Genomic DNA, 15,140 nt, shown 5'->3' on the forward strand with positions numbered 1-15,140 from the left:
AGTCAGTTATCAATGCAGACTACATTGAAATAAAAATTGAATAGGAACTAGAGTTTAATAGCAGACTAACTTCCTTTTCTATCAGATGTGTACCACGCTGATTAGAAAGCCGAAGTTGAGCCTAGAAGATATGCTGGTGCTTATGAAGCTGCTTATTTTATGGTGCTTAAAATTGGACGCTAGCTACTAAACAGAAACGCCAGCAAAGTAGCAGCTGCGAAAATGCGATTTCTTAGATCTATCTTTGGTAAACTAACAAAGGATTACTTTAGAAATATGTCAGTTAGAAGGCAGTTATTAAACAATAAATGCGTCATATTCAATTTTGGACAGCTGGCATGATAAGGTCAAAAACTTGAACTAACTGGCAAATGATCAGAGAAAAGTCTCCAATCATTTACGAGAACTATGCAGAGAGGAGAATCCTTTACAACAAGGATGAGATTGGTAGAAAAATCGATGAAGAGATGGATTGGGGCTGCTCCTCCACGCCTCACGTCACAAAGGAGGTAAGGAAAGGAGTAGAAGAAGAAAGGATAAGTCAACATGCAAAATATCTGTCTACACGCTCTATTCTCTTAACTGATTTTACGAAGGTACAGGATAAAAATAGACAGGGACAAGCTTAGTGCTCAGAATGTACTTTAGCTTGATCCAAGTATCCAGATTTGTCACTGAAAATCCACCTCTTTCCAATTGTTGTTCTCCACTCGAATTTTTGAAATCAGCGTGAGGAATTTGTATATTTTCCTCTTCCGCCAGTTTTCCTCGTTGCTCCGGCTGCAAAACATTCCTTTTCACCATACTGTCCTGGAAACAATAAAATTTCACATTCCACAATCATATTGAAAGAAGGTAATTAATTAAGTCGGAGAAATAATTAGATTAATAAGAGCATTTTATTAAAGGTAAAGAATTGAGATAACATAATTTACATTAATAAATAAAACGTCTACTGGACATGAAAGACAATAAAAATAATTCAAAGCATATTAAGAATATATTTAAAAATTAATACGCGGCATCCATTTTTGGTGATTAGCTCCCAAAAACGTAGAATATTGAATCTCTTAAACGTTTGGGAAGGAGAGATTAGGCTAAAGAAAGAATTCTTTACGTTTATCTGCAGATCTGATGTCCGCAGCCGGTGTACAATTGAGCACCAATCTTGTTGTTAATTAAACAAATTCTGTTGAGATATGTACATAATTTGCAAGCCTAGAAACTACTTGAAACAATATACTATCATTAAGTTAATTGAAAGGTAGTATTTCTTCATTTTCCTGGCATAATTACTTGCTTTCGAAATTCAAAGGGAAATTTCACTTTAAACATAACTAGTTGATTGACTAGGGGATGAATTGGAAATACAATAAACACAACAAAAACAAAGTGTTGCATTATAAAGAAGTGTTCAATTTGTTGGCCAGTTAACCTAATGTTTGCGCTTTAATTTATAGTACTATCGACTAATTAATTTATTCTGCCTTCAATCACAAGGATTCCAACTAGGAATATTACGCCTGCTCCGCCTGGAGCCTGACTTGTAGTAGCAACATCAAGAAACTTCAGATAACCCAAAACAAATTTCTGAGACTAGCAACTGACTCTCCACGACGCATTAGAATTGACTCAATCCAAGAGACTGCGTCCATTATCCCCGTTCACTCCTTTATCCAAAATCGTCTGCTCAAACACCTTTCCATCCTAGACTGCCATCCCAATCCATTATGCCGCGACATAGCCTCCTACAGATCCTTCTACAACATACGAGACATAGAAGACTAAAACATATCCTACTCTAACTCTTTATACTAGCTGCAGGTTTTTCCTCTCCTTTTTTTTCTGCATTCCAATCCTCCTCACCTAACTTTTCTCTTACTTCACTTAGTTAAGAAGGTTAAAATGTATCATACACTTATACTTCTATATTTATTATAATAAATATTTCTTCTTCTTCAACTAGGAATATATCAATCAACTTTAGAACCGTAGAATCTTATAATGATGCTATAGTTCGGTACTTCTCAACACGCCATGAACATTTAATATTCCTGAAACTGACCGTCTCAGAAAATATTTCAAATAACATTTTAGACTCATTGGGCGTAGATTGTAATAAACCAAATTCTAGAAAATTATTGAACTTAATTGCTGTTCAATATATTATCAATTTTTTAAATTTTCATACTCAAGACTGTTCAAGACCAGCAGATATTGAAGGCATTTTCTAGAGAGAAACGGCTATTTCAATAATCTGCAAATCAAATTTCCTCATATAACCAGAGGGAATTGTTTGTTTTGTTTTTTTTTGCAACAGCTACCAAAAAAAAATTTAAAACGCCAAATAAATTATAAGGATGTTGATAAATGTCAAACAATTCCTCATTTTCATAACGAGTTCACATAATCATTGAACTCTTCCTCTTCATTGCAATCTGTTTAAAGAGCGAAAGATCTCTTTTACCAATTCTACGCAAATAAGCTACACAAACTACGTGATTAGCTTTCAACTTAGTTACAGTCCTGACGTCACTTTTGTTAGTATATTTGCCCTTAAACCATGGTCACTTTAAAAATTCCTGATTATATAAAAGTTATTAATGTATTTTGTCTGCCAATTTAAAAAAAATAATTTTTTTTTGTAATTTTTCATTTTAATTTACTTCAATCTGTGGGCGGTTAAAAAAATTGTTACGAAATTTTTTTGTTCTGTTTTTGAAGACCATATTTTGAAGCTGTCCGACCACTCTTTACCTTGTTATTTGACCCTGGTCAAAACAAGGAAGTTTTTATTTTTCAAAAAAAAGGAAAAAGGATTTTTTGGAATAAAAACTTCCTTGTATTTACCAGGGTCAAATTTGGAAGAAAAAGAGTAGTCAGTCAGGTTCAAAAAGTGGTCTTAAAAAAAAAAAGAAATTTCGTAACAATTTTTTTTTAACCACCCGCAGATTTAAAATGATAAATTACAAAAAATGTATCTGTAAATTAGGCAGTTATAGAACAGCTGCAGCCGCAATAACTTTTACAAGGAATTAACAATAAAATCACAGGAATAAACAAGTTGACCATGGTTTAACACCTCTGACAACGTCACCGTCAGGATAGGTTATGATTTTGCTCTCAATCTATTTATAGTTTTAACATGTGAGGTATTTTATATCATATGGAATCCCTCAGCATGTTCTTTTCTTTTAAAAAAGAACTGCCAGCTCCAGGTGGCTTCGGCCATATTAGAAAGTTAGTTATAAGTTGAACTCCCCTCACAATGTACCAAATAGAAAATCTCTTCATAAAACGACCATTCCAGGATTGGGTGAGATTTCTTAGGCAATGATAACAAAAAATTACTTTTCTTAGATAAAGTACAACTTATAGGGTTGTTCAAGCGCCATTGACAGTTGGTGGGAATCAATTGCAACAATGACTCCTAAAGGCGGGGAAAATCACAGTGAACCCTCTAGCCGAGATGTCGGCAACCTATTTTAAGTAGAGAGCCATTTCTCCTTAAATAATTTTAATAAATCTTACCAAGAGCCGCAAGGATGATAGTGTAAATAACTCTGTAGACCATTTGTATTCACAAATTATTATTTTATGATATTCAATAACATTTAAATGTTTTATATATTTATTTTCACATATTGCAAAGTAAATAAACGAATAAATAATAACTAAACCTGTATTTGAATAAAAATGGCGGCAGTCCCTTATATTACGTACTGTATTTTAATATAATTCTATTCAATTTCAAACCTATCACATTTAAAATTCTTTTTGAAAAAATATCTTTACTTTAATAAATGAAATTTTCATTTGTTTCAATAAAAATGAAATATACAATTTATTTTGGACAGGCTGAAAAGCCACAAAATTTGGATAAAAGAGCAGCGGGTTGCCGACCCCTGATGTCTAGCCAAAGTGCTATTTCGTTGACTTGTAGACGAGTAAAGTCCTTGAGGTAATAATTAATTATCGGCTAGTCCAATTTTATAAATTAAACGACTTTTCAGCTAGTTTTAAGCAGGCACAGATTTACTCTGGACCAAATTAGCCGTCAATAGATTTCTAGTTAAAAACCCTTTTTTGAGAAGAGAACATGTGCTGGCCATGTACTCGATAAAACCGATCACACTCAGTCCATGAACAGACAAGACAAAAGCTACTCCAACCTTTAATGATAATATAAAATATTACATTGTCAATTAGGTAAATAATTTTGTAAATTACGTTACAGTATAAAATATTCATTTCAATATAATGATTGTTACCACACTGTAAATATGTTCTACAGTCCTGAAGATGACCTAGTCCATAGGTCGAAAGCTCGGTATAACAAGTTATCATTGACAGAAACTGGCATTAATTTTTCATCCTATTGAAACTATGAATCAGTCACCAAAAATAATGAACAGTGTTATTAGAGAGGTTAATGAATGCACTATGCCCTAAAAATCATTGAAATGATCCTAAAAAGAATTTGAACTAAGTAAGCAATTAATGAAATATTTGCATAAAAGATAATTAATTATTAAATTTAACAGCCTGTTTTAGGATAGTCCCTAGTTTGGTCTTGTCAGATTGTCTGCCAAATTCGACAATATCGTAGGCCCATCTTTTTCACGCATTTTTTCTATATATTTCTTCACATCGCAAATCCTCCAGTTCCTACCAATTTGCTATCTATATTTTCTTTTGCTACAAATCGTTCTTTTTTCTAGTTGGCTTCTCTCAGAAATTCCTTATCTTTAGCGATCATAAAATAATACTAATTAATCTCCATGAAAAATTCCATTTTCCTTACTTCCAACAAGTTTTACAGTCGGCGACATTGTAACAGTAGGAATTAGTAGCATTATTACATTTTCTTGTACATTTTACTCAAGTGTACATGTTCTTCTTCTTTGGCTTGTTTCTTCATTTAATTAGTTTTTTGTTTGTACACATTTTCATTATAACCATTATAGCCATTATTTTGTTTCTTCTTTAGTTAATGTTTTAATCTCACATTTGTTTTTAAGATTTTTAAATTTATTTATTAGGTACATGTATTTTTATTTTGAAAAATTTAGTTTTTTTCTAGTGATAAATGTACGAGTATCATTTTAACTAATTAAACTGCCACTGAATTCGTTTTTTATTTTTTCCTCTGTCTATATTTGTATTTCTTCTTATGAGATTTTATTCCATGCATAAAAATGTTTATTTCTTTCCAATACCATGTATAATCTTTGCTATAATTTTTTGTTTGCAGAATGTGGTATCCGGATGTGGTTTGGTTATTAGTACTAGTGAACGTGATTGTGCCCAGTGTTCGGTGCGATGTAGTTAATAGTACTGAGGTGATCAATCTGCCAACAATCGGTAAAGTAGCTGAACAAGAATTAATTGAAGATAATCGACCTTTAAGTAATAATATACAGAAAGTAAGCAAAGTGAGTACAGTTGAGTACAGAAATACTACTACAACTGAAAAACCGGGCGTTGTAATCTTAGAGTGGCTCAGCCAGATGTATAACCCTCATCACTGGAAACCAAACCAATTACCAGGAGCCAAGGGTTTGTCAGGAGAGTGCAAGTCTTCGATGAAAGTTTATTTGACAGCTTTAACCAACAGCACGCTGTGGGCCGCTCTCAGTGAGTTTATTTTTATTTTTTAACTTTCAGCTTTTTTTGTTCAAATATCTTCAATTTCTTTATTAATTTAGAAAAGTTGTTTCTTAAAAGAGATTTACTTAATTTTGTACAATAACTTTCTAAATTTCAAAAATCTTTCAGGAATTCAAATTTATCGATTTAAATCTAAAACGTTACTCTAGAATTCTAAAATTTCCTCAGTATCGAATGAAATGGGACACAAAGTTCATCAAAAAGCCGAGCCTTTATCCAGATACTGTTTAACATAATCGATTGGTTCCTTATTTGAGAAGAGGCAAAAATGGGGATCATGTCAAATTCCATAATGTGTGTTTCCAATAAATGTTCTAAGATACCTGAGGTCTCCCATGGTCCTGAATAGAAGTAACCGATTCAAATCTCTCATTCGGAAAAAAAACTTTACAAAATGAATTTTATTCAATGAATTTTTCAGTTAGTTGAGGTTTTCTTGAAAGTCGCTACATTAAACGTGGAAAATGCATCACACACAATTCTTGCGAGATTCATTTCAGTGCTGTCTTTGGGAAAAGGCGGTCGACTACTTTTTAATATAGTGCTTTACTGATTTATACAGTGTTCTCTTAAAGTTAGCGTGTTATTAAGAAACTTGTTAAATCCATTGTGATCCTGTAGACTGCTTTATACATTTCAAACTAGAATAAAGAAAAAGAAATGTAATATTTTGCCCTTGCATAGTTATACCGCATTTCCGCTGTGTGATAAATAATTTAATGTAAGATGTGTTTGCCCATCTACTTCAAAAATAACCTGTATAACATTGAAATTAAATATTTGGCTAAAGTTCTGAGCATGAATCTATTGAAGCTTTTTGAAGCTATTGATGCTTTTTAGCATAAGTATGCTGTCTGCTCAGATAATACTATCACGTTTGTGTGAAAGTCTTCTCAGATAATTGATTTTGTTGAGTGGTTCAGGAACGGGTCATCCAAGAAAACTACTTCTACAATACAATGAACTACTATTGAAAAAAAACTGAACTAAATTCTGAGTTGAATGCAAACCTGCAGTTAGAGTTAGATGTTTAAGTGTTTTCACAAGAGATTTTATTAATGCAAAAATCATTTATAGAGATTTCTTAAAAATTCAATTTAATTTTTAAATTACATTCCTCAACCTCCAAATACCATCCTCTCCACCTTTGCTGACGATACAGCAATTTTATCTCCTCATTCCGATCCTCTTATTGAAACAGGAACTCTACAACACACATCAACCACTTACAGGACTGGCTTTTCAAATGGAGAATCAAAACTAACGTTACGAAATCAAAGTTTATAGTATTTACTCTCAGACGGAAAATTCCTACCTCCTATCATCTTGAACCAAACTCCTATACCAACAGTGGACAAAGAACGCTACCTTGGACTGCACCTATCAAACGGTTGGCATGGAATCCCCATACTAGACTGAAAAGACAAGAAACTAACCAACGCTACAAACTTCTCGTCAGACTACTTGACAAACGTTCGAAACTTAACCTACATAACAAACGACTCTTATATCTACTGTTACTGCGACCTATTTGGTCATACGGCATTGAAGTATGGGGATCGACTAAGCGTTCCAACTCACTACGCCTCAAGGCATTACAGTCAAAAATACTTCGAAAACTTCTTAACGCTCCGTTCTATGTATCTAACCTCACTATCCATAATGACCTCAAAATCCCTTTCATTACAGATCTTGCTAACACTCGTTTTCTCAAATTTCATTCCTCTACAGTAGCTCATCCTAACCCTCTCATAGAACACCTATCTTCCTCCACATTACCAGGTAATCCTCTAAGGAGATTGAAGAGAAGATGGCCTCGTGATCTTCTCTTATCGTGAGAGCAAAGCACGTTACTGCAGTGGCACCACTGGGTGCCTTCTCCACTCGTGATTTTCTTTGATTTCTTTTTTTTTTACCATATTTTCTTGTTGCTACAACTGTTGCAGTGCTAAATTCCAATAAAATATTAAAAAAAAAAAAATTGAGTGCGTAAAAGTTTAAATTTTATTTCTACTTAATTTACTTGGAGTAACTTTTTTTTTAGTAAAAGGCAAAACATTTATAGGGTATGAAGAGGGGGACTAGAGACTCTGTTTTTTTCATGGGAAAGGATTAGCTGAGTGGTTAGCGTATATTGGATTCCAACGCGGAGATCGCAGATTTGAATTCAGCTGCTGGCCCTTAGATATTTTCTCTTCCTAGGAGCTTCTTTCAGCTCACTCACTGTGTTGTCTGTCCGGAGGCCTGACAAAGCTGTGGGCGACAATAATCTCAAATGTTGATGCGCAATAAAAATTAAAAAGAAAATAATTTTTTATTACCTTATATTTTTATATAATAAATTGTATAATGCACACTTAAAAAATGGTAACTTAAAAAAGTTACCAAAAATTTTGTTGTGAAAAGTATTACGTACTTTAAAAAAAATTCTTAGACCCCAGTAACTTGAGTAATTTAACGCTTAACGGTTCTAAACTTAAGCTTCTAAATGCTATATCCATCGTAGCAAACACGCTTTTTCAATTTCCGACCAGTTTCGGTTCTTTTATCCGTCATCTTTGACGGATTCATTTATCCAGTTTGGTTAGACCACACTTGCTGACTGGTCAAAATTGTCCCACAAATAAATTATTCAGCACTGCAGACCTAACCACATTTCCAACAGAATCAAACATGTTGCTCAAATTCTGAATTTGAAGTAGGTAATTTAATTTTTAACTTCGATTGATTGATAAAACATTTCTGCTTAGAATAAATATTGATCTAACAAATTAAAAACAAATAAATTAAGATTTGCTTCTTGTTATACTAAATTATTAATCTATATCCGTGAAACTAATATCTAATGGTGGTTTACTTTGTCAGCAGAGGTTAAGCAGCGGGTGAAGTCATTAAGCACACAAGCTCTGTAAGCTGATGCCTCCTTCTCCTCCTCCTCCATAAGCTCTATCTGCTCTTAGCGGCAGCGTCTAACCATGAAAATGATTGAATTACTTCTTCCTCTGACTCTTCTTGCCCATTTCCGATATTAACTCTGTTCAGTTATTAGCTCTGGTCACCTTCAATATTACCCATTTCTCTTAATTAAAAATTTGTTTGTAAACTACTAATACTCCACTCTAAAGAAACAGCTCTTTTAATTAAACTGTTTTAGTAAAATCTAACTAAAAGCACTGCAACAGTTGTAGCAACAAGCAAATATGGTAAAAAAAAAGAAATCAAAGAAAATCACGAGTGGAGAAGGCACCCAGTGGTGCCACTGCAGTAACGTGCTTTGCTCTCACGATAAGAGAAGATCACGAGGCCATCTTCTCTTCAATCTCCTTAGAGGATTACCTGGTAATGTGGAGGAAGATAGGTGTTCTATGAGAGAGTTAGGATGAGCTACTGTAGAAGAATGTAATGGATATATTATTCAGTTTTCTTCAATGTGTCTGCTTTAATTAAAGAAGAAGAAAAAGAAATATGATTTATTAATTTTAAATATCAGAAACTTCTTAAAAGACTGCTAGACCAACGTTCAAAACTTTCACTTAATAACAAACGACTGATTTACAATTCCATACTAAAACCAGCCTGGACGTACGGTATTGAACTGTGGGGTTCAAAGAAACGCTCCAATCTTCAACGAATTCAATCTCTCCAGTCTAAAATTCTCCGCACTATCGTTAACGCTCCATTTTATGTTGCAAATCTAACCATCCACACAGACCTGGGAATTCCGTTTGTTGCTCAGGTTACACGAACTCGCTATAAAAGTTTTCATCAGAACTTGCACTCTCATTCCAATCCTCTTGTCCGCCACTTATTATCTCATCACCATCCAGATCATCCTCCCAGACGACTAAAACGCCAGTGGCCTCGCGATTTTCTCTCTTCTGAAGAGAGTAGCTAATCCTAGAGATGAATTAGGGAGTGTTATCGCTGGGTAACTTCTCCCCTCAATTAGTTAGTTCGATGTCAGTTATTGTCATTGTTACTTATAGCGTGTCTAGCGCTGATGTAACTTTACAAATAAATTAAAAAAAAAAAAATCAGAGTATTAAATTGTCTGGGTCTAATTTAGAAATTACATAAAAATTTACAAAGAAATACTAACCCTAAATATAAACCCTCAGCAATTATTAAATTTTAACCAGTTTGACATTTTAACTTAACCTTTAGCCCTTTTTCTGCTTTTACAAGTTCGCTTAGATTGTAAGACAAACCTAACTGTGCTTTCATTTGAGACTACTAAATCATAGCTTTCATTCAGTATCTAATAAACTTGTGACGAACGACATCTACATTCTAGCAAACGGATTGGCTCAGTCAATGGTTAGCATATACTGGAATCCAACGCAGAGATGCTGGGTTCAAATCCAGCTGCTGGCTCTTAGATTTTCTCTTCCTAGGAGCTTCTTAAAGCACACTGTTTGGTGATGGATAGTATTGACTGTAACGAGAGTACACTGTCCGGAGGTCGGCTTTGCACTGGAAAAAAGAGCTCAGTAAATATTAAATAAAATCCTAGGCCTAGACCAGAAATCGAAACTGATACCATGATACGTATAAAAATTATTAAAATTTAATAATGCTATATATATAAGCTTTCTTTGAAGGCTTATTTTTCTTATTCGACAATCCCTAATAGCGATGCATATTCGTAAAAGATAACTGATGAGAGAATATAAGAAAATCTATCAGATGTGTATTTGTGTACGTATGCAATTCTAATGTGCATGAGGGCAAAGTTTCAAAACAAGCTGTTGAAGAATCTGTCTGTAGGTGTGGGCTGGGCACTGTCGACTGCGAGCCATAAACCCATTCAGGGTTATAATCGCAAAAATTGTAATAATTCGACCATTATTTTGGTCTAGAATGGAAGGAATTCTTGTTCCTTTCCGCAGGGATAGTCAGTAATTTCGATCGAGGAGGAAATAAATAAAATAAATATGATTCTATTTCGACGGCATTCAAAAATTTATTTAACTTTTAATATCGAATTAATTAAACTGTATGGCGCTGCATATTTTACAAGGATCACTTTCGGAAAGCCCTTCGTGCATTGTAGAACAGAATTTTTGTTTATTTATTTGATATAAATTATTCCTTTAGAAATAAATATAAAATATTTATATCTTGATGTATGTGGAGTGTTTTTCTTCTCTCGAAAAAATTTGTATATATTCCACCCAATCTATAACAAACACTTTTCAGGTGAGAAATTTTTACACTTTTTTGTTCCAAAAATAAAACTTTTTTCCAAATAAAAAAAGGTGGCATAAAAAAGAGAAGATATAAACAATTTTTATTCGATTTGTAAAAGAAATAATGTTATGCGATTTTTGTGCAAATGAATTTATTTAGCTCATTTAACTATTAATTATTTAGGCCACGTTTTTAATATGGTCATCAATAGAATGAAACAGTGCCTCCGTATATTTTGAGACCATGGATTGGGCTGGCTCCCCTGACATTGAAACCTAAAGACACCTAATTGGCCCGATCCTTGATGTTCTAGTAGGAGTAAATTTCCCTTTTTGCTTGAAATCTTCTCTGATCTCCAAGTGTCAAGAAAAGGTGTAAGGCACCTTATCCTCTCTCCTGCTCTGAGACCGGAGGCACCCCATAGAGGACAACTTTTGGTGATGTTTTCTGATCCTGTTAGCTTTACAAAAAGGTAAAGGCCAAACTTTAAACCTGCAGCCCTTATATTTACTAGACTAATAGTGGCCAGTGAAACCAACAATGTGTTGGTTGTATGCTAACCCCATATATTAAATAGCGATGTAACCAGCTTGAAAGCTCCAAGGACCCTAGAAGAGAATGTGTCCTGTAAACCACCATGTGTTCACCTCGAGATCAGTGTGAGTGGAATCATCCGGGCAATCCTGGATGTTGAAGACGCTCAACCATTTGGCCCAACTTAGATATCAGCTATCCCAGACTAGATCCCCATCTCTAATTAAACTAGTTCCTGTTACCCTTTTTGATAGCATCACCAACAAGAAATGAAGGTTTGTACGATTTGGGAACAGAGTATAAAGTATAACATCAAAAATTTTCTTAATTATTTTCGTGAATACGTCAGTAGACTCTTTTCGCTCAAAATAAGTAAACGTCCCCTTGTAAGTTGAGTATAAATATACTTGATATTGGTTTAAAATATGTATTTTATCAAATCTACTAAAATTTCATTTTATACTTCCATTTTTATTACTTTTTTTAATGAGAGAACAATATGGTTCTTTTTTTTTATTTTATTTACGTTGCGCTGTTTGAAATAAAATGAACAAGCTTTATTTAATTAAAATGACGAAATGATTTTTCCGTTTCTCGCCACTTTACAAGGATAGAATTTAATTTCCTTCTGTATATTTGTGGAGTGAATTACATGACATGAAAGTAAAGCGTTATGTCACATTCTAAAGACGACATTAAAACAGGATACATACGAGTTTGCGTGTTTCAATTCTCTCTGTACTATATGAAATGTGCTTTTTATATGTCGTTATCTTATGTTCGCAATATGTCAACGACAAAGTAATTTTCTATTTCTTGTTTTCCATTTAAATATAAATAATAGCGAAATTGTAATCTATTACTTAATTTTTATTAATTATAATTTCACTTATACGGCAGTTGTAACCCAGAAAGGTATTTATTTCCGGCTTATAAGTGGAAAGTTACGACAATACCGTTTATCTTTATTATAAAACAGAGAGAATTAATGATAAATAGAAGCTGTTCCTTCTGTCTAAAATTCTTGATTGTAAATTCGTGAAAGACTACTAGGAATGTTGACAAACTCATGTTAATATCGGCATCTTATGTATGCTTAGAAATGGAGCAGTATGGCAAAAACAGAATCTCATATGTATTTCGACCAGTTGCCCCATCAAGGGTTAAAATATTCAGAAAAATGGCTCATCTTGCTCATTTAAAAATAAATTATTAAAATGGCGAACTATGTCCCAACTAATATCTATTCAAATGACGAAAATTTTGGGAAAATTGAAGAAGATTTAAATCAGGGGATAAATCTACCTGATTTTGATTTAAAATATTTGTAAATTCAGGTTAATTAATTAAATATAGGTTGTTTAATTTTTAATTTAATGTCTTTATTTAAAGAAATTATTATGTCTTGTAAAAACGTAATATGAAATAAGGTGGAAATAAATATGTAAATAAGGAAACGGACAAAGGGAGAAGTAGAGTAGGATATAGTATTTTAATAAATGGGTGCAAACAAATTTATTAGCCAGCTAGAGATCATATTACCGTATCCTTTGAATATATAAGTCGCCTTTCAATTTAAAGTTGGATTTTTTTGGTGTAGAATGGGGAAAAATAATAGAAAAATTGCTCTCCTTGAATTCAAGCCGCAGTTTCTTTTTCGTATTCTTTTATATTCTAATAAAAAAAAAGAAAAGAAAAAGTCTTCTGAAATATTGCAAACTTTTAAAAGAGACTATGCAGAATGAAATTTCTGTTTAAAGTAATAAAGATGGCATTTGGTTTTTGATTAGCGGTTATAGAGAAACATTTCAATCATTCAAAACTTTTCATATCGAATAGTTGAAATTTTAATTTTGACACACTTTCATTTAGTTTTATACAAGATGGGGTCATACACACATTTTATTTTCCAAGATAATTTGTACGTTGGAAATGGTTTGATCCACCTAACATATCCTAATACCACAATGGCTAGTTTTATTTGAAGGCGTTAACGATTATGTGGCCTGTGACGCCCTAGCTTTTTATTATGAATTTATATTGCTAAATTTTTGTTTTATCTTTTATTTTGTTAAATATTAAGAAAAACGCGATAACGAGGTTTAAATCGATTCAAACTCTATTTAAATCAGTTGTATAGATGAATCCATTACACGATGAGAATGATTGATAATTGATGTGATTGAATAGCCAACCTTGCAAATTCTCTATTGCCGAAAAAACTGTTGATTAATTAATTTTGTAGTTTTATTCAAGCATCAACTGTAGAACTTTAAACGTTACTTAATATAATCTGTCGTAAAATACTTCCTCAGCTGTTATCATGGATGTGGTTACTTTTTGTATTTAATGATATCATGGTTGAGGTAACAATCATGTAATTTTAATATACATGATGCGTGGTTGACGAATATCACGTGTGGTTAGATTATGTAATTATTATTTAATAACAATATTATAATTACTGGTCTGCATAAATATATGGGCAGCAAGAGTTGGTTTCGTATTTAGTCGAAGTGAAGAAGGATTATGATTAACTAAATTTTTTGTTTTCTTTATAGTAATTTTAAGTTTTAAATTTTGCCAACGAAGGTTAGAGATTTGTACGATAAACTGAATGTTGCAGTTAGACCTCCAGTTCGGTTGTTGACATTAACTATTTACAGGAAAATGACACAAGCGGATTGGCGAGGTCATGTTGTATTTCATCAATATTCTATGTTTGTCATCAATCCTTTCCTTGGCATCCTCTTCTTATCTGTCCATTTTCTGTTTGTTTGTCTATCTTTCATCAATGATTTTACGCTTTCTACTAGCGTGTTAACTTCAAATATTTCTTTAAATATTTTACAAGGATATCTAGAAAACATTAATTTGTCTGAGCCTTTCTAGATACCTTTTCGTGATACTAAAGATTATAGTATTTCGCTTTCCACTTCGTTTTTCTATGTTGAAATAGATTTGAAATGAAATTCTATGATTATAGGCATCTATCTGTAAGACCAATCTAAGAACCCTATCAGACATCCTACCATCGTAATCAAATTAACTATTAATCAATAAAACGTTGCACTATTATGGAATGTTGCAATATTTAAAACTGCATGGTGAATCACAGATATACCCTTATCAGAGAACTCATATCTCATCCGTCTAAGTTGTTTTGATATCTGAATTTTATAACCACCATAAATATAAGAATAAATTAGGGTTTATTTTTCATTTCTGTTTTTAGAATTTATATCTGTTCCTTAAAAGTTTGTTTAAATTTAAGTGATTTATGTGAGTACATCAAAAAATTTATTTATTCGTAACCTTACACCAGCCGGGACACATTTAGAGAATGCTATTTACTATTAATATTATTAAAGAAATCGGACACTTCAAAATGACTTAAAAAACTGACTCTAGACTCTTACCAGTGGAGCCACTTTTACTGCAATATGTTATCACGCCTTTGTTAAATGTTAGCACGTTGATTGCACTATTTTAATTATAAAAGATAATTACATGCAAAGCTCGGAGAGCGGAATGTATACATTTTTGAGAATCTGAGAATTCTAGTAACAGGTCGTATAAAATTTAATACTTTTCAGGTATTAAATACAGGTAGCGACTCTAGACCGATTTAATGTTGTAAAATGTATCATCTATTTTGTGCAACATTTTCTATTACTTCAGCAGTTATAAATATTATCTAAAGCATTTAAGCTTTAGAATTCATTAGGATAACTGTTTAGGAAACA

General features: G+C 32.7%; 1 protein-coding gene across 2 annotated transcripts in view; it reads left to right on the forward strand.

Moving 5' to 3' along the window:
• The window catches only part of LOC141460526 (nose resistant to fluoxetine protein 6-like), a 158,173-nt gene that overhangs the window by 14,353 nt on the left and 128,680 nt on the right, over nt 1-15,140 (forward strand). For both annotated transcript variants that reach the window (XM_074140631.1, XM_074140632.1), the window contains exon 2: nt 5,255-5,637. In XM_074140631.1, coding sequence (XP_073996732.1) covers nt 5,255-5,637 — 383 coding nt within the window. The remainder of the gene's footprint in view (nt 1-5,254; nt 5,638-15,140) is intronic.

The sequence above is a fragment of the Rhodnius prolixus genome, unplaced genomic scaffold, assembly GCF_049639745.1.
Source record: "Rhodnius prolixus isolate KJV_2025 unplaced genomic scaffold, Rpr scaffold_1, whole genome shotgun sequence".
NCBI lineage: Eukaryota > Metazoa > Arthropoda > Insecta > Hemiptera > Reduviidae > Rhodnius > Rhodnius prolixus.